Genomic DNA, 27,378 nt, shown 5'->3' with positions numbered 1-27,378 from the left:
TTGATGCACCTCCCTCTTGAGGACGCTTTCTTTACGGGTGTGGAGCGAGATGACGCTTTGTAGTGCTGCGTCGAGGTAGCTTGTTTTCTGGAGTTGTAGTCGTCCTCTAATTCGTAGAAGATGACTGACAACCATAGTGAGCTTTCCAGTTGCAGCGTACTTTATGAATTCTGCAAGGATATATTCCGGAACTTGACTTTTGTCGACTGATGCAGGGGGTAAATGCCGTAGGATGACGTGCTCATGTTGTGTGATTACGTTTGTGGAAAGGGATCGAAAGTGTTGTCCGGAAGCCATTTGGATGAGCTCTCTTATGACTGACGCGCTAAGCTGTTTTGCAGAGTCTAGGGCTTGTAAAAGCAATGAAACGATGGGCTCGTGTCGTCTATTCATAGCTATAGAGAGCATCTCAGACCTGCCCTCGATTATCGGACTCGCTCCCGCTTCTATGAGCAGTTCAGCTATGCGTCTGTTTCCAAGATATGCTGCAAATGATAGTGGTGTGGCCGACCGTATACCCATTCTGTATCCCTCATGGATCCAGTAGTTGGAAAGTGCGTGCACGTTTGCACCGAACTGTAGGAGTAGTTCGACCATCTTTACGTCGCTGTGGTACGCAGCGGATGTCAGAGGTGTTGTGGCATGTGAACTTGCCAAGTAACAGCTGTCACTGAGATAGTAACCCCAGCCATGGCAAAACTGTCTATCCACATCCGTACCCTTGAGTAGGAGTCGTCTCATCAAGCCCTTGCTTCCTGTCCTCAATGCTAACTCGAGTAGCTTGACCCCCTGTGTCCGCACCTCTTTGTCCAGGATAACGTCCATAATCAGAGAGTAGAATCGAAAGTTCGTCCGTGCAAGTCGGCTTCGATCCGTGTCATTCAAATGCGCGACAACCTCCAGAATAAGCACATTTGGTAGCTCGGCGAGTCCAGTGAAACATGGTCGAGAATAGTCGAGGATAAAGTCGAGGGCTCGGTGGTTGACTTCACGCAGGTGGCGGAGGTCGGCTGGACTGAGCGGCGCCACGACTTCGCGGAGTAGCTCATTCGGGAGGCTTAGTAGTCCTTGGGGTGGATGCTCCATGTCGTAGGTGTGTAATAGTTTGGGGCTTCGTGAAGCAGTCCAGTAACAATTGCTTTGGTCGTCAACAGTAGTGATGTGAGGAAGCTACAACAGCGCGTCTAATAGTCGAATCGACGCAGACGAGGTACCGTGGAACGTACAAGTGGTGGTGGGAGAACAGGAAGATTCCCATGAATGCAGCTGCCGTAGACCTATACGCACGGTGTAGCTCCGCTCTAGGGCTAGCGCTTGTGTTGCCTACGACAGCGCGCTTTGAAAGGGCCCTTTCTCGCGACTTTCACCCTGCTAGTGACTTCATGGTCTCCGCGTTCCACTTTACGTCACATGATAGTACGATGTAGCCCCCAATTCTCTCGATTGAGGTCTGCGAAGCGATACCTAGGTAGCTCGAATGCAGATGGCAGATGGTGGAGAAAGATCGCAGGCGGAAGGAGCTCCAGTAGAAAGTGAGAGCTCCGGAGGTTTTTGACTTGCACCTTCCCTATGAACATAAGCGAACAGTCCTCCACTTACGAACGTCCAATCACTTCGCCCCCCTCATCAGAGATCAAACGAAAGTAAACTGTCACATTCAAGACGACTCAATCAAGAGGACAATGCAATATATTCCCAGAATGCCCATATCTATGCTACCAAATGCTAGATCGACCTGGTATCCCCAATCTTGCCCAATCCACCCAAAAGCAAACGCCTGAAATGGAGACATCACAGCCTATCCCAAGAAAAATCAATCGTACATCATGAGGTAGTACCTAGATCATGACATACAACGCCCGCCCGCCAACCGTAAAAGAAAACGCTCATGTACCAATGACCCTGAAAATCGCTAACAAAACAAGGGAGGAAGGAAAGAAGGAAGGAAGGAGTTGAGAAGGAACGAATACACACATGAGGATTAAAAATAATACTAAAGACTTTGGTATAAAGACAAGGCGTAAAGCGAATGCGTATTGGTGGAAAGAAAGAAGAAGGAAAAGGTTAATGAAGGGTCTCAATATCAAACTTTTGGTCCTTGCGAACCGTGACCTGTGGTCTTCTTCTGCTTCTGATTCTGCTTCTGATGCTCGCGTGTGTAATCAATAGTTTGGTCAAAGAAAATGGAGTGAGTGAGGTAGTCGGAGAGATCGTTTGATGCTTGTTTGTCGTCATCGTCATCGTCGTCTTCGGCTGGTGATAGGTAATCGTCGTACGAGGGGTCTTTCGCTCTCTTATTCGATAGCTTATCCTTGGATGACGAACTGATATTGTGTGGTTTCTTGGAGGTATGTTTGGCGTCGGTCGAAACAACATCCATAGAGTCGACAGCTTTTGGCCCTGCGTACGGACTGCGTCTACTAGGCGCTCGAATGGTGGTGTTTGAGTTCTTCTCTTCTAGAGCTTTGTCTTGGACGTCTTCAACGCTCAGCACGTTTGCCGGTCCAACGCTCGGTATTGGCGGAGGTGGCATCGATGCGCGCGCCTGCTTCTGCTTATCTTGTTTGCGTGGGGATGCCGGGATGGTGAATATGGGAATGGGCTCCGGCTTGATCTGCAGCTCGGCTGCACGCACGCCCTCACCAAACTTGGGGGCTCCTTTCTCATCCCAGAGTCTCTCGTCGATCCTTGCCTCATCTTCGCTAGTAAAGTTGAGATCCTTGATGCTTTCGTCAAGACTGTGGCGTATTCGCTCGCTTTCAGACGATACCCGCTCGGAATCTCCGAAGCCTGAATCTTGATGCATTGGCATACGGTACCCTTGCGCTATTGAGAAGCCCGTGCCAACTCTGCGTGAAGGTTCTGGACGATCGAAAACAAAGGAGCCGGTGCTGACGCGCGACGGGGGGGAAGTATTGGAGGCAGAAGAGTCCATGGCAACGTCGTATTCGAGGTTGGTGAGCACTCCAGAGGCAGGAATCTGGAATTTCCGACCTTCTTCGTAGCCCGGCGAGGCATCTGAATCTAAGTATCCTTGGTCTGGCTGTGTCTGTGCCAGTTCGTGTACGCGAGTGCTAAAGGAGGCCTTGTTCCCAAACTCTCGATGATCCTGATCAGACGATCCTTGTGCGCTACTTCGCATAGAGTGTGGCTGGAGTCCAACAAATGACACGCTCAGCGGAGCGTCGTCGGCTGGCCTGCCCCCAAGAAATGAATTCTCCATCTCGTTTGGCGGACTTGTGATACATATGTCTTTCGGCTCTTGCGTGACAAAGTCATGGACGTCAAGGTCGGCGCATCCTCGCTGAACGAGCTTGGTATCGCCGTCAACGTAAATTTGCTCCCACCTCGTTTCTCTACTAGCTGGTAGGCTTGCAAGCTCGTTCTCGAGCTCTGAGTCATCGAGCGACATGACGGACCGATGGCCGGGATAAGGCGAGTATTCGCTTCGTCTGTTTCTCTCGCTGATGCTCAAGGGGCCAGGAGATCGTCCACGCTCGGAGCGGTTGTCGGGAATGATGTATGAGCCAGAAGATGCGGGGTATTCTGTGCGCGGTATGTTGATTTCCTCGAATGACGACTGCTGTCTGGAGTGGCGGCGGTGTTTGGATATATCCTCGAGGTCGACTGCCGTCCTGGGGTCGATGTACTCCTTGTCGCTTCGATGTGTAGAAACACTGCTTCTTATGGCAGCCTTAGGCTTGAAGTCCCGGTCTAATATATCGTCAGGGAATTTCTTGAGCAGGCTTGCTGCTGACGGTCTCCCTTGGGGTGAGTCACTGAGCAGGGCTCTGATAATATCGCGGAAGTAGACCGGTACATCTGTGTTTGGTCGATCAAGGGTGCGAGTTAGTGGTCGCTGTTGCCGTTCCGGTTCGTCTTGCAGTTCGGCCAGCGCCCACAACACCATGCCCAGTTGAAAGAGATCTGACTTGACGCCGATGTATATTGTTACACGCTGTCCGCTTTCGACCAGCCTGGCCAGCTCAGGTGACTCCCAGCCGACAGGGCAACCGCGACGGTTGATATCGATGATCTTGGCGTTGTCGTCGTTGTCTATAACGATGTTTGAGAGGGTGAAGTCGCCTTGCACAAATCCAGCTTCATGAATCTCGGACAGACCCTCGACGATTTGTCGTGCCCACCGCTCGCGGCGTTCCCAGGTGAGTTGTCCCATGGGCTTGTATTGGCTTGTGGGCTTGAAGTCGTAGATGACGTCCACCAGTGCGCCCAGCTCAGCATAGCTAATGAGTAGCCCTTTGATGAGCTCGTTCTGCTCATCGACTATGACGCCTTCGAATCTGATGACTGACTTGGATTCTTGCAGGCTGACGAGAGCGTTGATCTCGTATAGAAACTCCTCGACCGCGTCTGGACCTGGTATCTCTTTCTTAATGTACGTATTGTTGTTGACGGAGACCTTGTATACGAAGCCTGAGATATGAGAGTCAAAAGAGATGGCGCTCTCTCGGAAGCGCTTGCAGTCGAGGTGTTCGATGGCTGACGTGGGCGGATACGGGATAGCCTCGTTGATATCCTCGGTGACGTGTACATGGAGACGACCGTCGGCAGTTTCAAGCTTGAGGTTTGTAACAGTGTCGTAGAACTGGATATCGGGTAGGGAGTCGCGGATGGCTTCGTAAATGCGCTTGCTCTTGTCGCGTTGGTAGTGCATCGTCTTGAGATCCGCCTCGAGTGAGTCGGCCTCGAGATGGCGGTAGTCGCACGATACTGTAACTCGCCTCCATTTGGTGGGCTCCTCGGCAAAGGTGACGAAGAACTTCTCGCGGTCCGACAGGTCGCGGAAATGCATGCTGAGGTTGAGGATCCACTTTGCTTCGAGCTCCTCCTGCAACCGTACATCGTCGATGTCTGAGCCTGAGTGATGGGAACCGCGGTCCGAAAAGGCGTCTGCGACTTCCACTGGCGGGAGTTGTGGGGGCCCCTCGATCATAGACATTTCGCCGGCCGACATGTAATCTTCAGGTTCTTCAATGCCATAGTCGACCTGGCGCGCGCCTGCTGGTATGTTGGAGTCGGGACCGCCGCCAATGGTGCGCTCTATACTGGGGAATGACTCCATTTCTGGCGATGACTCCTTCTCCTTCTCGCTATGACTCTCGTGCGGACTCAGCACGTCTGGAGCGGACATGGACGGCACAGACATGGGAGGGGGCGAGGGGTTTCGCTTCGAGGGCACGGAGCTCTTGCGGTCTTCCGAGACAGCTCTTCGATGTTCCGTCTCGGGCACCTCGAGCAGCTTGTCTCTCTTCTCGCTCTGCATTCGCTTGAAGGTCAGGGGCCTCGGTAGACCTGGGATGACTTTCCTACTGCCTCTTCGCCCCAGCAGCCCGCCGCTCGAATGGGGCCTCGTGATCTCCTTGCTGTCCTTGTTCTCTTTGCTCTCCTTGGTCACGCTCTCGGACATCCTGGGCTTGGTGGGCGAGGGCGGCGGCGTGTGCTCGTCCTTCTTCAGCCAGGAGCCGATCTTCTGGAAGTTGAGGCGGTCCCACATGCTCCTGTGCTCGCCCACTTCGGTGCGCGCGCGCTGGCGGCTGCGACTCCTGCTCGAGTCGCCATTGTCGGCCGATAGCAGCGGCATCTCTTATCCCCCTCTGCCAGCCTTCGGGCGTGACGTTGGCGGGCGGGCGCGCTGCGGGGAGGTTCCTGGTCGGGGTGGTTCGATACGGGTCGACTGGATTGGTGCTATCGATTTGGCGCCGACTGCATGCTGTGTCGCGGTCCTGTGTAACTGTGGCTGTCTGCGTCCATGGATCTACGTGATGCTCCGTGCCACGCCACCTCAAGCTGCGGATTCGAGGGCTGCAGATTCTGCACGACAATCTCCGTGCTAATGACGAAAATACCGCGGTCGTCTATTGTTGACGCCCAAGCGACATGCGCCCAAATGAGCAAACGGGCCGCAGGGCAATGCACGCGGATGTCGCTGGTGAGGCTCGGCGGGGGTCTGGTCAGGAGCAGGGCGGCGACGAGGAGGCGGGCGGTGGTGTGCTAGAGGCGACGCGATGCAATGTGCGATGATGAGTCGTCCCAAGCAACATGGGATGAAGGCGACTGAGGCTGGGGGCGCGGAGCCAATGACAGCGCGCAGGCGGGCGAACGGTTGAACACCGCCTTAGCGTATCCCAGGCAAAGGCGCCAAATCACAATTCCAGAGGCGACTGTCGGCACCTCACACACGCCTAAGCCTTCGGTCCCAGGTGGAAGACAGCAGACGGGGAAGAATCAAATAATGCAAAGGAGAAGTAAATTTTTGCAGCGCCCCCCTATGGTAGCCATGTATCTGCTGTACAGCTGGCGGTCAAGCGCCAACACCACATTGGACAGAAAAGGCCCTCTGCCTGCAGCGGCCGCAGCACCAAAATCCCGAATCTGGTCCTCTGCCTGTCAAATCAGGCGCGACGCCGCCCTGGGTCCCGCCGTGACATAGCACCGATCCCCTACCCATTGGCCGCAACAGCCTGTGGCAGCCACTCTAGCAGACCTGCGGTGAGAGTCACACATCTCACCGTCGCAGCTGGCATGCTCAACCACCACCCGCTGCCTCTCCGACCCTTGGGAACCGCCATATTAAATTCCTGCTCTTGCTCCCTTTGCTCTTCCCTGCCTCAGCCGCCGCCCCTCATCAATTTTCACATCACCATATAGCCAAAACCCCTCATTTGGGCCTGCGTACATTAGTCGACGCGTAGACGAGGGCAGCTACTGCACCTCATGGTACTTGCGGGAAGGTACTCCGTCGTCGCAACAGTACACGAACTGCCCCACCCACCTGCTCGCACAAGGCACCGCTCCGGCAAGCTTCGAGTAAAGCTGCTGCTGCACCTCGGGGCCATCATGCTCGCTAATGTATCTCGATCCCTGACCTGGGTTGTACTTCCGGCTGTCTTCCCAACAACTTGAAGCTGTCCATCATGAGCATCAAGTATGAACAAAGGACCTATCCCTTGCGCATCTCATCATTCCCAAGCCCTGATCTGTAGTCCCTCACCCACTTCACCGGACCGCGCCATGCCGCCGCACATCACAGCCTCCAGGACACGCCCAAGGACAAGCAAAACCACCAAAACAAAAAGTGAAGCTTCCTCACCACCGAAACAGCAAAGTCTGACAACAACCTCAACTTTTCCCAACCCCTGACTATGATTCGTTCCCTCCAGTTCGCAGTGTGCGTTGTTCACGCTCCTGACAATATATACCAGGCAACGCCCGTTGACACGTCAATGTGGTTCATGCACCAGACGAAGGAGTCGAGGGCTAACGCACACGGGCTGCGCGTAAGGCGCTGAAACAGCACCACATGCATTCTTTCTTGCTAGCCACAAACGCCACGAACAGCGTTGGCATTTTCTCCTCTTCTGTTAGTCGTGTTTTAGCCTGCTGGTTTTCCAGGTGGCTTCAGACATGTGGCAGTTGCGTCACAGACTACACAGTTCCTTCCATCGCCATGCCATGCAGGCGCAGAGTGAACCAGGCGTAACGCGGCACTTGCAAAATTCGGCCGTTGAAGCTGACGACGCACTATTGCTAATCGATTGCATAGTGTAGCCGTCACTAAAATGCCCGGCCCAAATATGCGCATGGCTTGCTGCGGCATCCCACGATCCCCCCTGTGACGCGTGGTGGGGTTCGTGCATGAGGGGTAACGAAAAACCACGAGGGCTAAGGGAGGGGTTGGGAAGCTGCAGCTTGGGTACGTAGCTACCATGCTGTCAGAAAACGGCTGAAACTCTCATTGATGAGCGTAAATGATGCTGCTTCCACAAGGTTCCATCTTTGGTGGGCTGAAGACATGCCTAGGTATAGCAGAGCTGTGGACGAAGACGGGAGTGGTAGCTAGGTACGGACCGCCCCGCTATCGGCAGCCTGTGAAAGCGGAAGAGGGCAGAAGGGATCATGCTGGATATGCTTCCTTCTTATCAACCCGCATATTGTGGTTGACGTGAGATCATCCATTTGCATCATCGGAACCTCTTTCACTCGCGCGCATGCTACGCATTAAACCGCACTATGAGAAGAGAGAATTGCTATCATTCATTACCAATGCAGTCGAATCGTTATGGCTCTATGGCCAATGCATATGCAAAAACGCCCAAAATGCGCTGCGCTGCTGAGCACGCTATTCGCTTTATCGTACAAGTGTTTCGTCCTAAGTGAGACTCGCTCAGTCGTCGTCCTCACCAGACTCCTCCTCCTCCTCTTCCTTCTTCTTTTGCTCGCGCTTCTTGCGGTCGCCCTTCTTTCCCTTGAGCTCCTTCTCCCACATCTTGTTCGCCACGTCCTTGTCGAGATCTGGGAAGACAATGTCGAAGACTTCTTTGTACCATTGGACGGGGCGGCCTTCTATGCCCTCTTTGATGTTCTGTCATGTGTTAGCAGGCATTCTCGCTTGCATTGAGAGTGGGGAAACATACCTCAGGCAACTCAAGCCAATCGCTCATGTTGTCGTGTGGGAATATGACCGTCTTTGCGCCCGCTCTCCGTGCAGCAACAGTCTTCTCACGTAGTCCACCAATCCTCAGCACCTTGCCGGTAAGAGTCAGCTCACCAGTCATGGCAACATCATCCCTGATCTTCCTGTCAAGTGCCAGACTGAGCATGCTGGTCGCCATGGTGATACCAGCGCTCGGTCCGTCCTTTGGTGTGCCACCCTCGGGGCAGTGAAGGTGTATCCTGGCGTGTTCAAAGAACTTGTTCTTGGGGAACTCGCGGGCCATGATACTCTTGGCGAACGAGTAGGCTACACTGGTCGACTCCTTCATGACGTCCCGAAGCGATCCACTGCGCTCGAGACCGGGTGACGAGGATGCTGAGAGCGCGTTCTGCACTATCGATTCTATGTAGAGCGCTGAACCGCCCATCGATGTCCATGCCAGGCCCATGGCCACACCGGGTGGCGTAAAGTCGTACAGACGATCTGATGTGAAGATGGCGGGTCCGACGTAGTCCTTCAGGTTGTCCTTGGTGATGGAAACGTGCACGGAGTCTGGGATCTTGAGCGCGACGCGAGGCTTTTCGGTGGTCTGCTCCTCAATGTTTTCCGGTGTCTCCTTGAGATCGCTCTTGTCCTTGTCTGACTCCTTTTGCGCAGCCTTGCCCTCTTCAGTGAGCGCTGCAGCCTCGGGGAGCGCATCTTCGCCTACATCGGTAACGATCTTCAGCGCTGACTTGCGGTACACCTTCTCGATGTGCTTCTTCAAATTTCTAACACCAGACTCGCGACAGTACTTGTTGATGAGCTCAACAATCGCATCGCTCTCGAGAACGACATCGGCGTCCTTCAGCCCACTCATCTCCTTAGCTGCGGGAGACAGGTACTTCTCAGCAATGGCGATCTTCTCGTCTGAAACGTAGCCTGACAGCCGAATCACTTCCATACGGTCGAGCAATGGTTGTGGGATCGTCTCATCCATGTTTGCTGTGCACACGAACAGAACCTTTGAAAGATCGACAGGTACATCCAGATAGTGGTCCAAGAAGCTGTTGTTCTGCTCTGGGTCTAGCAGCTCGAGAAGTGCTGATGCTGGGTCGCCGTGGTTGCTGTTGCGTCCGATCTTGTCGACTTCGTCAATGAGAACAAGGGGGTTCTCTGTTTGACATTTCTTAAGCGCTTGGATGATGCGTCCTGGTAGCGCACCAACGTATGTCCTTCGATGACCCTTGATCTCTGCTACGTCGTACATACCGCCGACACTGAAGCGGTAGTACTGACGGTTCAGAGCGCGAGCGATCGACTTTCCAATCGACGTCTTACCCACACCGGGTGGACCGACCAAACACAGAATCTTTCCTTCGACTGTGCCGCGCAACTTTCCGACAGCGATGAACTCCAAAATGCGATCCTTGACATCTTTCAGTCCGTGATGATCCTCGTCCAAGACTTCTCGCGCATGCTGAATACCAAAGTTTTCGGCGCTGCGCAGACCCCAGGGTAGCTGTGTGAGCCAGTCAAGGTAGTTACGAGTGACGTTGAACTCGGAACCGTTGGGCTCAAGACCCTGTAGCTTGCTCATCTCCTCTTCGAAGACCTTGCGCACGGCTTCAGGCATAGCCAGCTTGTTAGCCTTCTCGTTGAACTTTTCGATAAGCTTGTCCTTTCCGTCCGATTCGATGCCGAGCTCGCGCTTGATACCCTTCATCTGCTCCATCAACATGTACTCGCGGTGCTTCTTGGTGACTCTGGCATTAACATCGTCGGCAACCTTCTTTTGCAATTCCGCGCTAATGAGCTCCTTCTTGAGCACTTCCAAGGCCTTGCTGAGACGCTTCTCAATGTCCATCTCTTCAAGCGCATCCTGCAGTTCATGCGACTCGGCTTGTGCTACGGCGGCGGCGAAATCAGCGAGTTTGACAGGGTCTTCCCCAACGTTCATGGTGGTATGGACAGAGAAGGTCGAGACATGGTCGCGGAACAGCGGATTGAGCAGTGCTACTCCCTTGAAGGTGTTGACAATCTCGTTGACCAGCACCTGGATTGTCTTGTTGCTCTTCAGATCGAATGGCTCTTCAACCATATTCTCAACATCGGCAATGCTGACATTGCGACCCTTGAGGATGGTGGGTACGAGCGCTCCCTGGGCCGCCTTGGCCTCTTCTGTTGCCTCCTCGAAGCTAGCGACGACATCGCCCTTGGATTGTGTTGCGCCTGCCTCCGGCTCTGGGGTATCCGCACTCTCGCTCAGTGTGCTTTCAGCCACAGATGACTCCTCCTTCGCTTGCGGTGGCGACTTGAGACCAGTCATCTTTATACGGCGGTGTGGGTAGAGGACGCAGGTCATGGCGAAGTTGTCATCAGCACCCACGGGGAATGCGCTCGTGACCTGACAGAATGTGCCCACGTCGTACACCTCGCTGGGATCGTGGATGACGTCCTTGTCGGCACCATCATCCTTGAACATGAATGCACCGATGTAGGGCTGTCCTCGCTTGACCATGTCCGCAATTGCCTGTCCGACCTCTCTATCTCTAATTGTGATGGCCTTGTAGAATCCCGGGAACAGCGGACGCTTGACGAGCGGTATCGCCATGACTTGGGGGTAGACGTCAGGTATGGAGGGCTTGACGAGGGCTCTTTCGGCGCCCTTTCGCTTCTTGCCACCGCCGTCGCCGCCTGAACCGCTTCCTCCTGCTGCGCTGCCTCGCCCAGAACTCGCCTTTGGCGGTATTGGCTCAGGCGCATCGCTCTTGCCCTCGAGCTCTTCTGCTCTTTTCTGCTCCTTCAGCTTCTTGGACTCTTCTGTTTCTTCCTCCTTGGCCTCCTCCAGCGGCTCTGGTGGCGCCTTTGTATCGTCTTCCTTCCGTCTACCCAACGTTGTGGAGAAGCTGCGGTATGCGAAGAGCGCGGCGGGCGGCGAGGAACATCGGTGATGTTGCCGGGCAACCAGCGATGCCGTGCATTGTGCGGGGAGATGGCGCGACGAGGCTCTAGTAGTGATAGTCCTCGCATTCGATCGTGAAGCCTGACGAAGGGCCGCCCGCCACGGCAAGTTCTGTCCGTGGAACATGGTGAAATGGCGTTATGTCGGCGTGGGTGGTGGTAATACTATACAAAGAATGAAAAGAGTGCACGTGGGGATACGTGGCACTCGTAGTATGACCGGGAAATCTAAGAAGAGGGTTGGGTGGGGTGCAATGAAGGTTGACAGGTTGTAGTGGCGGCGTGTGAATTGCTCAGCATCCTTCCGAATCTCGACATCATCACCGCCCAAGCTCCTCCGATAGCCCCGATGGCAAAACCTCGGCAACACGCGACACTACCAATCCGCCTCCAACCACCGCCTTTCTTTCGATTACTGCTCGATTCTGGCACCTCAATCCATTTCAACCCTTTCTCCTTCCAATCTACTTCACGTCGCTTGCTCGCAGTCACTTTGCCATCTATCGTCAGGCTCCGACCTCGGCTTCTCTTCCAAGGTTCATGCTCGCCGTTTACGTTTCCAAACTTGTAGAACATCATCGAATCCGATCGAAAGCAGCGAAGACCGACCGCTCGATCTTGCTTATACATCACATGCGCCTAGTAATCTCGATGCGCGTTCTTGCCGCAATGAGGAAAAGACGCGTATCTGGTCATATCGACTCTTAACTCCGTTGTAGGGCGCAATCTCGTTCTAGGGTGCGAATGCACATCGTGCTTCTTACAGCGTTCCTAGATATGCCCCGAATATATACTCCGAATGCGAAATTGCATGGAATGGTGCGCACAACAAGCCTCAATGCGCGTGGGCGATGCTTCCCCAAGGGCGCTATGGACGTGGCTACACGCGTGGGTCATGTTACCGGGCCACGTAGAGACCCCAGCCATCGCGAATCTCATCGCGCGCTCACGTGAGGCCGTGTTCGAGAGCAAGCCGTGTCGCATATTGTGGCATACAAAGCGTTGTAGCTCACTAATTGTAAGAAGAATGGTATACATATACTTCAACTAAGGGTATATAACATTGTTTGCAAAACATAGCTTCCTTGTAGGCGTCTGACGGGGCACCAATCCAGCTGATCCCGGTGCTGTCCCATCCACGATGGGAAGCCACGACGGAGTGACGATGATGGAGAAGATCCACCAGTTCCCTCTTGGCCTCTGCTCAAGTCACGTCAATTAGCGGGCGATCTTCCCACGCCAATGGTAGGTTCCACGATATGGTCACGCTAACGTCATCGCGTTCCACACATTCCAACGGCATGATGTCCGCCCAGCGCCGAACGCTTGTCACAAGGCCAGCAAACGGCGGCTCAAGTACTATGAGATCACTCCGGATTTCATCATACCGCTATAATTTACCAATGCGACAGCCTTCCGTTTGCTCAACTTCCACAGCGGTTCTAACCTTCACTCAACTCACGATCGGCTAGTGTTTTGACAGCGACATCCACCATGTCACATCATTCGTCGCTTAACAACGACACGGGTACGCCTTCGAAGTCCACCACCCCAATTGCATGTTCACTAATCCATGATAGAAGGTGCATCTCTACCTCGACGCAAGAAGGAAGTACAAACCCGCATGAAAGATGGCAAAGAGGTCGAACTCCACACTTGGGACGGTCCAAAAGATCCTGACAACCCGTACGTCCCTCGGGACTCTACCTGAACTCAATTGCTGATGGAAGCCAGGTTCAACTGGTCAACCAAGTACAAGGGTAAAGTAGCTGCCACGAACAGCTTTGTAGATATCTTACTAACTTCTTACTAGTATGTATCTCTCTTACTACGCTTTAGCTACGCAGCACTTAAGGCTATGCTAAGATTTATCTCTCTTGCTACGCTTTAGCTGCGCAGTTATTAAGGCTGTGCTAAGATGTATCTCTCTTATGTCTCTTAAACATCTTACTGTTCGTGCTAACAAATTGATAGTGGTTCTTGACAATCACTGTTTGCTTCATCTCCATCTTAACAGGTCTTCCTGCTGGATCTTACGGCGCTGGGAACGAGTGGATGGCAACGCGGTTCAGTGTCCAAAACGAGCCATTTCCGAATCTCTATTGGGCTACGTGTTCGTGGAATATGGGTGCCGCTCTTTTCCCGCTACTGTTCGTACCTTTGACCGAAAACACGGGTAGAATGCCTGGATATTTTGTACGTTTATTGGGTGGCCGCATAACTCATCAAATCGCTAACCCCTACTCAGGTCGCCTACATCGTGTTCGAATTGTTCCTGTTCGGCTCAGCTTTTGCCGATAACTTCGCAACCTTGGTCGTCACCCGTTTCTTCGGCGGCGGCGCATCTTCCGTTTCCATCAACATCGTGGGCGGCAGCATTAGCGATGTATGGAAAGGTGACAAAGCTCGGAGTCTGCCAATGTCCATTTTCGGCTTCACGTCCGTAGCTGGTATTGCTCTTGGACCCTTCATGGGTAGTGCAATCGTCCAGCTTGGCTATCCTTCTGATGGACTACAATCTCCTTGGCGATGGTAAGCATTTGTATCCCCTGATTGACCCAACCCAACTAACGAACATACAGGATCTACTACATCCAAATCATATACAACGCGGCCCTAATCCCAGTGTTCTACATCATCCTCAAGGAAACTCGTGGCGACGTCATACTCAAAAAGCGCGCCCAGAAGCTTCGCAAAGAAACCGGTCGCGAAATCTACGCAGAATCAGAGCTCGAGAAGCCCTCAATAGCCAGCCTGCTCAAGGTTTCATTCATGCGACCTACCAAGATGCTATTCACCGAGCCTGTCGTCACCTTTTTCACTCTTTGGATCAGTTTCGCCTGGGGAATCCTCTTCCTGTTCTTCTCCTCTGTCGTCCAAACCTTCAGCGCTAGTTATGGTTTCGGAACCTTTCAGACGGGTCTTATTCAGCTGGCAATCACCGTTGGAGCGCTCATTGGTACACTAATCAATCCCTTGCAGGACTGGATGTATCTTCGCACTGCATCCAAGAACCAGGAACGGCCAGGCAAACCCATACCGGAAGGTCGCTTATATACCAGCATCCCTGGTTCCTTGCTCTTTACTGTGGGATTGTTCATGTATGGATGGACGTGTCGACCTGAGATTCATTGGATTGTACCTGCGATAGGCATTTGCATCGTTGGTGTGGGCATCTACTCCATTTACATGGGTGTAGTCAACTACCTCACGGATGCTTACGAAAAATACGCTGCTTCTGCACTTTCAGCCGCATCGCTTGGTCGTAACACGTTCGGAGCCTTTCTACCTTTCGCCTCATACTCGCTTTTCCAGAACCTAGGATTTGGCTGGGCTGGCAGTCTACTGGGCTTCGTCGGACTAGCGTTGAGTCTTGTGCCTGTGGTGCTACTCCTGAAAGGTCGTCAGATCCGCGCAAAGAGGTAAGTTCTGACTGTACGAAGTGCATGTGAGACATATACTGACTTCGTACCTCTACCTCTACAGTCCTTTCATGTCAGAAGCCACATTCGACGATGGAGATGACGATGAAGCAGTAGATGGTGGCAAGGATGGTGCGAGTCATCGAGGTACATTTGGGCCAGCCGGCGTCGCAGGTGGGCCACCTGGCGGAGTAGACGATCGTATCTAAACAATACAACCACCTCACACAAGAAAAAGCCGAACACGTGTAGAGCCTACATCAACGCCGGGTCACCTATTTTGTAGGTTTTTAAGTTGATGTAGGCTGCAGGCGGGCCACCTGGCGGAGCAGACGATCGTGTCTAGACAATACAACCACCTCATAGAGGAGGAAAGCCTGAACAGGTCTAGAGCCTACATCAACGCCAGGTCACCTATCTTATAGGTTTTCATGTTGATGTAGGCTGCAGGCCGGTTTAGGAATTGTCGCGTTTGACGTGGTTGACGTGCAACGACCGTCTGAGATAGGCGACAATCAGTAATCAGACTTCATGGATTTGTCTTGAGATATTGGAGTAATTTGTTATTATGATTATAGATTTCTACCTTGTCACGAGTAGGCGGCAACATGTTGGACACTGTTGTCGCGTGGATAACGAGAACATACATTAATCCGTATCAGGACTACAAGCAAGACACATATATATACCAAGAGCGCAAGAGATATTCGCGCCTGCGGAATCCTATTAGCGGAAAAGACAATAGAGCTATCGATGCATCACGCCTTGACCCTGCCCGCCTTCCTAGCTGGGACACCCACGACCTCAATCGGCTTCTTCAGTACCGGGCCCTGCTCATCATCCGAGACCTCCTCCTCAGATTCGTCATCCGAAGTAATGGCGTCAGAAGTGCCAGCATCGGAGATTTCAGACTCCGAACCCCCATCCTCCGACGCGTCATCATCATCTTCGGAGGAGTCGTGTTTCTCGCTCGCGATCTCGTCCTCATCGCTCGAGCTCACATCCGAATGTTCGTCCTCCGAACTTCCGAGCTCGGCAGCGTCGCTTTCGTCTTCGTGCTCCGTCTCAACCTCAACCTCACTCTCGCTCTCGTCCTTTTCTCCTGAACCGCCGCGCATCTCCACCCCGTTCTTCACCTTATGCTCTTGCTTGGTTCTGTCTTCATGCTCATCCTCTGACGATGACAGCTCTTCCGGCTCCTCCACGTACATCTTTCCTCCACCCCGCAATCCTGGTCCTTCATTTTCCCGAGATTGTGTCGAGCTCGCGGAGTCCCTTTCCTTTTTCTTGTCCGAAGATGAAGACTTACGACTGATCTTGCTGAATGCACGGGATGCGACAGATGGCTTTCGTTCAGGTTTTTCACGGCCGCGGGCCGACTGCTGACTGCTTTGGCTATCCACAGAAGCACGATTCTTTGCGCTAGCTTTACTGTCGCTGCGTTTGGGATAATTTGTACCTGAGCTGTTTCTGCTCTCATTGCTGGAGGCGTTCGATCTTCGCTGTACTTGCGAGAATGACACTCGACTGTCGTTGCTTGACGCAGCCGATGATCTCTGCGCTGTCGCAAAGGGGTCTTGGGGGTCGTTGTCAGAGGCAAACGGGTTCTCCAGTGTGTCTTCAGGCGCGGCCCTACGTTTGTAGTCGGCAGGCCTCGAGGTGTAGTTTCCTTCGCCATCGTTTAATGAAATGTGATCGGGAGAGTACATTGACGAAACAGATTTCTTGATGGAGCCGTACGACCGTCTTGCTGCGTTGTCAGAGAAAGGGTCGACATGGGCTCCCTCGGCAATTGACGGCATGGTCGCGTTGAAGTCTGGCCTTGCCTGATCATTCATACTCATGCTCCTAGAGCTTCCTTTACTGTTGCTACTGGTCTTTTCGTCCGTGTTGGGGTTGTCGATACCATCGGAAGCGTCGTTCGCGAAGGTATACGCTCGCTTGGGAGTTCTTGTGAGCAACGTTTCACGACTCTTGCGCTCACGCTTCGACTTAGAGAACGAGTCGGATCTCCGGCGAGTGCGCGGTCTTTGAGACTCAGAGGGCCTCTTGTCGTCTAGATCAATGTCTTCGTCATCGGAAATTTGGGCTAATGAGCGAGCCGTTGCCTCATCTTCCTGTCGCTGCTTCTCTTCAGCCAGTCTCTGTTGTTCAGCTGCGCGCTGCTTTTGTTCGTCTACCAGCCTTTGTTCCCCTGCTAGACGATCAGCTTCCTCTTGCTTCTGCCTTTCTACCATTTGCTTCTTCCTTTCCGTCATCTGGCGGCGCGCCTCTGCAGCTCGATCTAGCGGTTCAGTCGGCTTGATCGCTCCTGTACCAATGCTTTGTTTGCGCTTGACGTATGACTGGGGACGTTCAATGTTCGCGTTGTTAGCGTCGACAACCGTAGCCATGCTGTCAGACGACTCGCGTTTGTTTAAGCGTGGTGTGAAGGGCAGCGCGGGGCGATTGGGTTTTGCCCATTCTCTGGTACTATTATCAAGGTCGACGTCTATCATGGTGTCGCGTTCAAACTCTGAAGGATCTCGGAGAACTTCGGGTACTGGTGCATTCGGTTTCTTTGGAGATTTCTTCTGCGCCTTACGCCGTGAGGGGTCCAGCTCGCCCTTTTCAATCTTGTTCCATATTTCCGATGCTGCCGTTTGATCTGGGTCATATGCGGTACTCGCAGGCTCTGCCTTCGGCCTTGTAGTCACCGTTCGCACGGGCTTTGGAGAGAGTAGCTCAGGTTGCTGTACCCCAGTGGATAGAAAGACTCGACCAGGAGGTCTGACAAGCCCCTCACCTCCTGAGTACTCAATCTCCGGAGTATGCGGCAGTGGCTTCGTGGCCGGCGCGACGTGTGTGGGAACTACACCCCCCGAGCCGTACCACTGACCGCTATGATATTGTTTGCGTGGACCTTCGAGGTCATGAAGTTCAATGGGCCGCTGTTGCGAGAGACCGGCGATTTCGATATGGCGGCTGCGCTCCACATCGTGGACTGCATAGCGCACGCGCCTGTATGCCCTGTAAATGTAGAATGTACCGAGCGATGCCACAACGATCACGAAACTGACGATGATTGCTGGAAGTACCGCTAATGCCATGGTCTTCGAGAGAAGTACTCAGGTGGCTTAGATAGTCGAAGTAAGGGCTTGATGGTATCAAATGGGTTGTAATTCTTCGCTGCACTTTTGCTAGAGTGTGTACGAAGAGGTCTTTACAAATCTGTTGCGGAAAAGATGTAGACATTGCTCTTCATAAACTACCTGTGATCTGTCTCTGGAATTCCATTGCTGCAACAGCCACGATCATGTAGTCGGTGAAATGTGCGAACACTTCAAGTGTGCGCTGCGAAGTACATTTCGTCATCTTCACATATCTCGACCACGTCCCGGCCACTGCTCCTAATTGACTATATGTTATCATTCCCTGAGGTGATCACACAGTTGCGGAGAGGTCAGGTGTTGTAAAAGTATGTGTATTTGTTTGTATTATTTTGATATATCAACACGCATACAGAGCTGCGCTAGGAGCATCGCCTCTACACGAGTAAGGTCTAAATGCTCCTCCCATGAACGAACTTCTAGTTGCAAGTGCCGGATCCGCTCTGGCATCCAGAACCACAGTGGCCTGAAGTAGATCCGCACCATCCATACTGCGAGCAGCAGGTACCGAATGTTGAACCAGCGCAAGTCGCACCGCCCTGAGTTCCGCAAGTGCCATCAGTAGAGACCTTCTTGGTCGGAGCAGGGGTGGTTGAACCGCCACCGCTGCCACCAGTGCCAGTGCAGGTTCCGAAGGCAGAGTTGCAGCCGGCGCTGCAGTGATCAGTGGATGATCCGCACCAGCCGTATTGAGAGCAGCAGTTGCCAAAGGTGGATCCAGCACACGTTCCCTTGCCTGAGCCGCAAGATCCGTCAGTGGAAACAGCAGTACCACTGCCGCCGCCGCCGCCGCCGGAAGTAGGAGGGGTAGTAGAGCCGCCGGAAGTAGCAGTACGGTACCAGTTCGCCTCGGGCTCACCCATGCACTCGCCCATGGTGACACCGCGGTAGCCCTTTGACTTGAGGTACTCGAGCATGTAACCAGTAAGATTGAGAGCAGTCTGCTCATGGATGTCGTGGGCGATAGCGAGGCGGTGACCTGAGGCGGGACCACCAACGGTTGTGTCAATCTTGTTCTTGAAGTTGTTCTTAGCAACCTGGATGTTGGATAGCTGGTTGTAGTCATCCGTGTCCAAGTCGAAGTAGCTGACTACGTATCCCAAGTTCTTCATCACTGCCTGGCAAGCGTCGTTGCAAGACGAGTAAGGAGGACGCATGTATGTGGGGTACTTTCCGATAATGTTGCGAATGGCCATTTCGTTCTTGACCATCTGGTCGTAGCGCTGCGCATCGGTGATTTGGCTAAGATCCTGGTGAGACCATGTGTGGGATGCGACTTGGTGACCTTCGGCAACCATACGCTTGATCACGTTGGACCACTGCGCTGTGCTGTCGATTGCGCCTTTTCCGAGGTTGATTCCCGTGACGAAGAATGTGGCCTTGAAGCCATATGTGGCGAACTGGTCGAGGACGCGGTCGGTGTAGATGTATGGGCTGGATGCTGATTAGTCGTGCTATCAATACGTGGGGTTGTGAATGAGCCTACCCGTCATCGTAGGTAATGGCGACAGTGCCAGCCTTCTTGCAGGCATAGACACCACCACCTCCGTATGCGACGCTGCCCCTCTGAGGACGGGGGTCGTTGCGTGTGCTGGCTCCACCAGGTGTCTTGTTGGCGTCGCAAGCCGGGCCAAAGTCAATCAAGCAGTCAGGAGCTTGGCAGTGATCTTTGGTCGTTCCGCAGTATCCCTAGAGCGAGTCAGCTATTGTAACAGTTCAAGATCTAAGATCAACATACGGCACCTGAGCAGCAGTAGCCCGCAGCGCACTTGGCGTTGGCGAAGCTGGGTCCGCAACGGCCGTTCTGACCACCTTGGCGGGTTTCCAACATGCCATCCCTTGGCTGAGCGGGGTGTCGAAGCACGCGAGCAGCGACAGGAGGTTTAAAGTCGGCTTGCAAGTCTCTCGGTAGGCCAAACATCTTGGGTGCCCCTGGGACTCCACCATGAGCAGCCACAAGAGGCGCCACAACACCGACGGTAAGGAACTCGGAGAAGCGCATCTTTCCCAAAAATTAGATAATTAACAATAAGACCAAAGTCAAAGTCTTCAAAGCGAGTGACAGCTGCCAAAGGAAAAGATTGGCAAAGTGAGAGACTGATAAAGGCCGGTGTAGGGACGGGGCGCAATAAAATAAAACAACAGCAGCAGCAATATACTTATAAACGCCAACCCCATGCACACATCTCGACGCATCGATAGAAAAAGACCGGAGAGCATGACGTTTCTGGCAACTAATGAGCGTGCGAGCTAGGTATCGCAGATCAAACATCGCGCATTATAGCCAAGAGGCGCTCGCGCCGGCACACCTCAGAACGAATACGAAGGAGACGGCGGGCGTGGCACTCGGGATGTTGGGGGAGATTCCCACATGGGCCGCGCCCAGAGCATGCCTACCGTACTTTGGCGTACGATTGGGATAACAGTGCTGCAGGCGTACCCCAACAACGCATCGCTACCACCGTTAGCACTGCCGGACCATCGAATTGCCGCCGCTGTCATGCTGTCATTCATGTAGGGACCGGGTGTAGGAGGGCTCCCAGCGCGATAAGAACGGCGATAAAGAAGCAATTCCCAGCTGTGCGACGGCGCACCTTGGCTTCAACAAGCTGACTGTTCAGGCGAGGGAGTTAGGGGGGAAAGTCGGGTACAGAAGTTTGCCAAGAGTCGGGAGGATGCAGCGGCGGAACCAAGACTTGCCCAGGCGCACCTAGCGACGCTGGGCTGTTCTAAAAACAGAGCTGCATGCATGGCGTCGACTCGCGAGTGCCTTCTGGATGCGGCAATACTTAGTTGCTATTGATTTTTGACGCTGAAGTTTTTCGCATCTTTGCGCTTTTGAGTTTCGGGAATTTTGCGCATGTGGGAGGAATCTGGGGAAGAGATGATGTAATGTGGTAGTTGGATCGGGGCTCCGCCACGCTATCGGATGAGGTAAGCGCACTGGCACAGGCGGATCGTGAGATCTGTCTCACTGGCCTAGCCCTACCTAGGTAGTGTAGGCTGACAGAATTCATGCCCTCTGACCGTATCTTCAAGATTAGCTCGAGTGATTTTGCACGTCTGCCTCAGTGTCAATACCCTACTGTCGTATTGCTACTTGGCTTTCCCCGCTCTACCTCTTCCCCATCCACTCCCTCTGCCTTTGCCACTCCCGCGTCCTCGTGTCGCAGCCGTCTTCTTCCTTGGCGAGTTCCGCTCAGTCATATCCGTCATATCCGTCTCACCATCGCTTCCTTCGGCAAAGAAGTGGCTCTTGACTTGTGCGTCACTTTTCCTGGCTGCCTTACGCCTCGGCGCTGAACGCGTAGATGGCGGTGGTGTTGGTGGGTCGGAAGGAGCGCCAGAGGGTGTGTCGTTGTCAGACCCTGATTCTATGAACGTAGACTTACGTTTTCGCGTGGACGCTGTCAGGGCTTTGGCTCCGCGACCACGTGGACGTCCACGACCACGAGCTGAAGATGTGGTGGTCGACTTGCGACGAGTGGACTTTGGTTGAGGCACATCCTCTTCGTCTTCTTCGTCGCTGTATTCGTCTTCTGGAGGTTCAGGTGCGTCCATATCCTCGTCCGCATCTTCGTCAGGACGCTCGCTAGATTCGCTGGGCGGCTGCTGAAGCGCCTGCGTGAGGGAGATCGGTGTGCGATACGTACTTTCCGCCATGGGCGCGCGTGACATGTCTTTCTTTTCGCCGTGTTCAATGGTTAGATCCCCATGCTCAGGGTCGTCTTGACTTGCTGGTAGAAAACCACCAGCCATGTCACCGTCGTGTTGTGTACTCTGGTGCGTCCGTTCAGGTACGAAGCCACCGCCAGAATCAGCGCCATCGCCGCGCATGAAACCGCCCTCGAAATCGGTATGGTTCTGAAACACTTCCCATTGCGACTTCTTTTCCCCACCATCTTCTTCGGGTGAAACCACCTTTTCCTTCGCTGGCAATTCGACATCCTCACCGTACTCTTCTCGCATTCTTTCCACGATTCTCAGTCCACTCGCAAACTTTCTCCAAAGTCCCAATAGGAACTTCTCCCTCTTTTCTCTCTCTTTCCGCTGTTTTTCTGCCTCTTCAACTTCCCAAGCATCAATGAGCATATCCTCGTGCTCCTGTGCAATCACAACACCGGTTATTACAGGCACAGCGCGTTGCTTTCCAAACTCGAACCCGGTACACGCTTCCGCGTGGTCTATGTTAAGTTTGCGACATATGCGCGCCGTACCCCTGAGTGGAACGTGAACAGCGCCTTTCGGCACCATCGTGGGCACATAAACGTCAATGTTTCCGTATGAGTTACGCGGGATTTTGCCGTCAACAATAGGATCAGGAATGATCCAGTCCGTCTGCGCTTTAGAGAAGAGACCTTGTTTCACTTTCTCACCTTCAAGACGTTCCTGCTCTTCCATTTCGCGTTTGCGTGTTACCGTAACAGCCCGCCTGGGTACGAGCTTGAGGGGTTGTTCACCCTCCCGTACCTCTCGACCTTCTTTGTGCCAGGATTCTTGGGTCTTGCAGTTGACAACGTCCTTTCGCAGATATACCGGCTCCGTTTTCTCGTTGCCGCTTGTGCCAAAGGTAAAATGTCGAACGATCTTGGCGCCGGGTATGAGTGCTTCCTCGCGACGGAGGTGTCGTTCGAGCACGTATTCAGTGGAGTTCTTATAGCCCTGTAGTGTCTCCTTTCCGCCTTCGTGCATTTCCTTCTTCTTTTCTGGTTCTACCAGGATAAGATCACCTTCATCTTCGACTTCATCCCATGGCTGACGCTTGTCGTGAGGTCGTGCATAGGGGCGCATTTGCGACTTCACCCAGTCCCACTCTTCCCACCGTTTGACCTTGCCGCGTTTGTTGTGTATGGGTATCTTCTCAATAGGCATGCGGACACCCCTTGTCCGACCAGGCCACTTGGGTACATATCTTACAGTGACATCCTTTGCTGTGCCGTCAGACGAGAAGGCGATGAAGTAGGCCGATACCTGCCTCGCCCTGTCGGCCGTTCCACCGCGAGCGTAGAACTCAGAGAACTTGTCTAAAGAAGCCGCACTCGCGATTATTGCCTTGGGAAGCGGCGAAACTGCTATAGGTGTATGGGTGAGATGAGAAATGGCCTCTGTCCAGTAGGTCGGAAATGGCAGTTCATCGCGGACGTTGCGTGACTTTGGCTTTTTCTTAACAGGCCGCTCATCTTCGGATCCCGAAGAGATAGATATGACACTGCTCAGATCGCTGCTATCATCCGGGTCAACTTCGGCCGTTTTGCCACCCTTATTCGTAGCGGCGGGAGGTTTTGCTTTGCCATTTGTGGTTGTTGATTTCGAGGGCGTGTTATTGTCGGCAGGTTTCGCATCCTTCAGTTTTTCCAGATTCCTAGGCGTTCCTTCTTCGCTCTGATTCCAGCCATAACCAATTGGCTGTAGACTGACTACCATGCGGGCCTCGATACCGAGCCCTCGTACTAAAGCGGTGAACAATTGCTCTCCCAAGTCTCTGCTCCCCTCACATTTACGAGCTCTGTCGCGAAATGCTTCTAAGTTCTCCACTCGCTCGCCAAAAGTATCGGGATGGTCGGGGTCCTCTCTCCAGGTATTGATCTCGGCTTCTAGCGTTGATGGCGAGAGGAAGCCGCGTTTGCGTAGGCTCGGAGTTGTGACTTGGAACTTGGACTTCCAATAAGCAGAGAGGTATTTGAGGAGGCGAAGCAGAGGATCCCCAGCTGACATGTTTGGGGCTTTCGGCTCGAGTGGTTCAGATGTCGCGTTCCAGTCGCGACCCTTCTTAGCGCCTTTGGCATCGCCCTTGCCCTTGCCCTTGCCTACGGGAGCCTTCTTCTTGTCTTCGCGAGCAGACGATCGCTTCTGCGGGCTTTCATACACTTTGACGCCGTTCTTTCCGCTGCTCTTCCACGTACCCTTCTTGTCTTTCGCTACCTGCTTGGGTGGAGGACTCGGCGCCCTCTGCACAACTACAAGACTAGGGCCGTCTGTGATTCCGGCGTTATCCCAGTACCTCTCCAGTTCGCGCCAGCAGCCGGCCGACATGCCTTCCACTAGTATCTTCTGCACTTCCTTGTCTTGTATCCAAGCGTTTCTTATGAGATTGTGGTACATCAGGCACTGTACGTGCATACAATGTGTGACATTTCGTATTTGCCGCTGTATCTTGGATGCGCCCTTTTGTCCTTCCGATTTCGACTCGAAGGCGGTCTTTGGCGCGGCGGACAGGGTGAGGGCGATGTCGCCAGTGATGACGGGTGCAGGACCATGGTCTGGTTTATTGTTGTTCTGCGCACCAAGCGCGTCTTCCCAATCGTCGGCTTCGCTCTCGTCGCTATCACCACCAGCTGTCGCCCTTCCCTTGCCTTTGCCCTGGCTTGCGCCGTTCAGCGGAACATCTTCGAAATCATCTTCGCTGCTCTCCGGTTCTGACAACTCGCTGTCATCATCTTCTTGTTCCAACAGGGCTTTGGTCTGGGCCAGCGTGAGCTTGGCCTTTGGCGGTGCGTCGAGGGTTTCGAAGACAGATTCTTTGCCTTTGCGCGTGGGTGCAGTAGCTTTGCGAGCGCGCGCACGCTTCGGTGGCGGTTCTGTTTGCGGTGAGGCGGATCGCGAGCGCTTTCGGGAGAGGATGGGCGGCATTCTGATGCCTAGTTGTCGTTAAGGCGATCGTGACATAGGGACAGACGTGGTGCGACTTGTTTGTAAGGGTTGAGGCTAGATGGCTGGAATGATGACGCACTTTCCCCTGTTGGAATTCCGATCTGGCGGGACGATCTCGTGCAAGGACCCACAGTCGCGTGGCGCCTTTTCGCGCGGTCACGAGCGTCTCACGTCACATCAGGCACATTGTTCAAAAGTCCCTGCATTGACATTCTACTACTCCAGCCCCGAGCCAATTCATCCCGTGCATCATAATTGCTTATTTGCTAGCCCCAATCAAGACCGGTCTAGCCTACGAGTCTCGTGGAAGCCAATAACTCTTCTCAGACCTTCTTCCAAAGTATCTCTATCCGTTGAGAAAAGAAAGCGGAAATTGCCTGGCTTTTCATCATGATATGCGTGGCCGGCCGACATCTCTACGCCGTGATCATACAGCGCCTGTCTCAGTTCATCTTCACCCTGCCACGTCGCGCTCCGTAAACACGCCGAGAGATCGATCCAGAGGAAAAACCCAGCGTTACTAGGTCACATGGTCCTGTCAGTGACTCCTGCCATGCAACAGCTCGAAAACGCTGGGGTGTACTTACGCTTGCTTGTTATAGCGAATTCCAGCTTTGTCAAGTCCCTTGGTGACAAGCTCTTGGTGTTCACCCAGCACCCTTGCACTCTCGGCTAGAAATTGGTTGTGCCATTCGTCGTCCTCAAGTATAGTGGTGGCTATAGCGTCCGTGACTGGCGATGCGCCATGGAAACGTCTGCGCCGAGCAGACAAATTAGCATTCGTAGCTGTACCTGGGTATTCAAGCAGACGTACGCTAGAGACTGCACAGCTTGACCCAATTCTTCGTTTCGGGTGACTAGACATCCTAGTCTCAGACCGGCAGCGGCGAAATCCTACCAAGGCATCAGTTGCAACAGTTGTTTCTCGAACTGAAGTGGCCTGACCTTTGACATCCCGTACATCACATGGACAAGCTTATCATCAACGATGCCACTCATGTCTACAGAGAGTACTGATGTAAAGCCTGGATGAGACTCATCCGTTTGATACACTGACTGAGCATAGATTTCATCGCTGATGAGATGTATCTTATGCTTTGAACAGAATCGTAGTATGGCCTCGAGAGCTTTGTGAGTATAGCACTGCCCTGGAAAGATGAGTCAGTTCGACAACCTTTACGAGGGTGCATGGTACGCGCCAAGAGGATTGTGCGGGTTGGAAATGACAAGTGCCTTCACGTCAATTCCGTTTCGGCCCGCTTCTTCAAGGGCGCGCTCGTAACATTCGACCGCTCCGGTAATGAACTGATCCACGCCATGGAATGGGGTGTAAACCAACTTGCAGCTGTTCCAAATTCAGTGGCTGCTGAACGCAGTTATTGACACGCCGAGACTCACTTCGACATGCTTCGCATATCTGGGTTGAAAGAGCCATATATCGGCATGCCAAGGAGCAAACCTTCATTCTCTCCATCCGTCAGACACAGTGACAAGATGTCATTCAATGCCGTCACACCGCTGACAAAGGATACTTCATCCATCGCCACAGCTGATGCGGGCAAGAAGCGCTTATTGATGAAAGTAGCCATTGCTTGCCGTAAGCGTTTAGAGCCGAATGGGCCATCATGATAGGTCAAGGTGTCGAGTTCAAATGAAAGGACGCACTACACAATATGTTAACTGAGTCTCTCTTGTTCAAGTGCAAAGACCAACCTTGGTCTTCACGTAGTCGAGCACTTTTCCGCGCATGAGAAACTATTCGGTACTTTAGCTCTGATACTCAAAGTATGACAACCATGATGTTCGACTCTTGCTTACGTTTTCTGCATTTCTAAAGGACACTAAACCTGCTGGATGCTTGGTTTTGTCGTAGGGGAGGCCACGATCTTTCGTGTAGCTTGCAGCCAGATCTAAAGCCGCATAATTGCGGCCACGTATAGAAAGCATATTCTTGTAAGGGTGAGTCTCAGGTTTCTAGGCACCTGATTGCAAGAGGCGTCGGTTCATGAAGCAATGGCGCATCTGAAGCTCTGATTCGCAATGCGGGGCAGCTGTCGCATGCATGCCAGCTTTACTTGTGAGCTACTCAACAAGGTACCTACCAAAGTGGTCAAGTGCATGATAGACTGTGAGTCATATAGAAGGCGCAGCAGGCGGGTATGGTAGCACCGAGTTACAATAGGATGCTCTTTGGACGAGCCTTGCTTACGGATATTGTCTCGACTGCTGCCTGGGAGGCCGCCCGCCTTGAACAATCGTGGAACGCCTCAACGAACGATTGGACATGAGATGTGCGCGAAGCATGCAGTACCCGCTACCAGTTTCCAAAAGGGATAAACGCCTCATGAGACTCATCAACCTGCGATATGAATAGTACCAACACCGGCTGCAGTGGTTGCCTTGTTGCGTTGACGACGTGTGGCGTGTTGTGCTGAGGGCTGACCTGGAGGTGTCGCGCCGTTATATATCGAGTGCGCATCCTCAGCCTCAGGGTATCCATCTGAACCTTCTTGAGATGTTATCCCATTTTGTGATGATGTTCAACGTCTTTCATATTTACGAGGGCGCACTTGCCGCCTGCCTCTATGAGAGCCACTAAACGACAAGACCAACAAGAAGACACCAGCACTTGCCAAGCTAGGAGAAACGAAACGATGCGTGAAAGGAGGTGGAAGATGCGGGTGAACAAACATTGGGCAAGAGCTGTGAGTTTCGCGCGTTCCCGCGCGATGACGCACGTGCACGTGACGGAACCAGA

At 53.2% G+C, this 27,378-nt stretch overlaps 6 protein-coding genes across 6 annotated transcripts; 1 reads left to right on the top strand and 5 right to left on the bottom strand.

The window, feature by feature from the left end:
- Window positions 1–2,083: 2,083 nt before the first annotated feature.
- J4E92_005797 (uncharacterized protein) lies at window positions 2,084–5,602 on the bottom strand (the record flags this gene model as incomplete). Its single annotated transcript, XM_051497175.1, has 1 exon — window positions 2,084–5,602. The coding sequence occupies one exon, from the start codon at window positions 5,600–5,602 to the stop codon at window positions 2,084–2,086; it is 3,519 nt and encodes a 1,172-aa protein (XP_051352835.1).
- Window positions 5,603–8,185: 2,583 nt separating this feature from the next.
- PIM1 (ATP-dependent Lon protease pim1) lies at window positions 8,186–11,525 on the bottom strand (the record flags this gene model as incomplete). The annotated part of the gene is made up of 2 exons (XM_051497174.1): window positions 8,186–8,383; window positions 8,436–11,525. The coding sequence occupies 2 exons, from the start codon at window positions 11,523–11,525 to the stop codon at window positions 8,186–8,188; spliced, it is 3,288 nt and encodes a 1,095-aa protein (XP_051352834.1).
- A 1,367-nt stretch (window positions 11,526–12,892) lies between these two features.
- On the top strand, window positions 12,893–15,029 carry J4E92_005795 (uncharacterized protein; the record flags this gene model as incomplete). The annotated part of the gene is made up of 7 exons (XM_051497173.1): window positions 12,893–12,926; window positions 12,979–13,084; window positions 13,133–13,163; window positions 13,373–13,594; window positions 13,647–13,930; window positions 13,981–14,820; window positions 14,885–15,029. The coding sequence occupies 7 exons, from the start codon at window positions 12,893–12,895 to the stop codon at window positions 15,027–15,029; spliced, it is 1,662 nt and encodes a 553-aa protein (XP_051352833.1).
- Window positions 15,030–15,578: 549 nt separating this feature from the next.
- Window positions 15,579–17,909, bottom strand: J4E92_005794 (uncharacterized protein; the record flags this gene model as incomplete). The annotated part of the gene is made up of 1 exon (XM_051497172.1): window positions 15,579–17,909. One exon carries the CDS (start codon window positions 17,907–17,909, stop codon window positions 15,579–15,581), a length of 2,331 nt encoding a protein of 776 aa, XP_051352832.1.
- Window positions 17,910–18,388: 479 nt separating this feature from the next.
- Window positions 18,389–19,971, bottom strand: J4E92_005793 (uncharacterized protein; the record flags this gene model as incomplete). Its single annotated transcript, XM_051497171.1, has 3 exons — window positions 18,389–19,403; window positions 19,456–19,658; window positions 19,708–19,971. The coding sequence occupies 3 exons, from the start codon at window positions 19,969–19,971 to the stop codon at window positions 18,389–18,391; spliced, it is 1,482 nt and encodes a 493-aa protein (XP_051352831.1).
- Window positions 19,972–21,065: 1,094 nt separating this feature from the next.
- On the bottom strand, window positions 21,066–25,485 carry J4E92_005792 (uncharacterized protein; the record flags this gene model as incomplete). The annotated part of the gene is made up of 2 exons (XM_051497170.1): window positions 21,066–24,607; window positions 25,479–25,485. The coding sequence occupies 2 exons, from the start codon at window positions 25,483–25,485 to the stop codon at window positions 21,066–21,068; spliced, it is 3,549 nt and encodes a 1,182-aa protein (XP_051352830.1).
- Between the last annotated feature and the right edge of the window lie 1,893 nt (window positions 25,486–27,378).

The sequence above is a fragment of the Alternaria infectoria genome (genome assembly GCF_024043175.1).
Source record: "Alternaria infectoria strain BMP 0036 chromosome Unknown scaffold_8, whole genome shotgun sequence".
In the NCBI taxonomy this organism is placed as follows: domain Eukaryota; kingdom Fungi; phylum Ascomycota; class Dothideomycetes; order Pleosporales; family Pleosporaceae; genus Alternaria; species Alternaria infectoria.
This window is presented reverse-complemented; position numbering and strand designations above follow the sequence as displayed.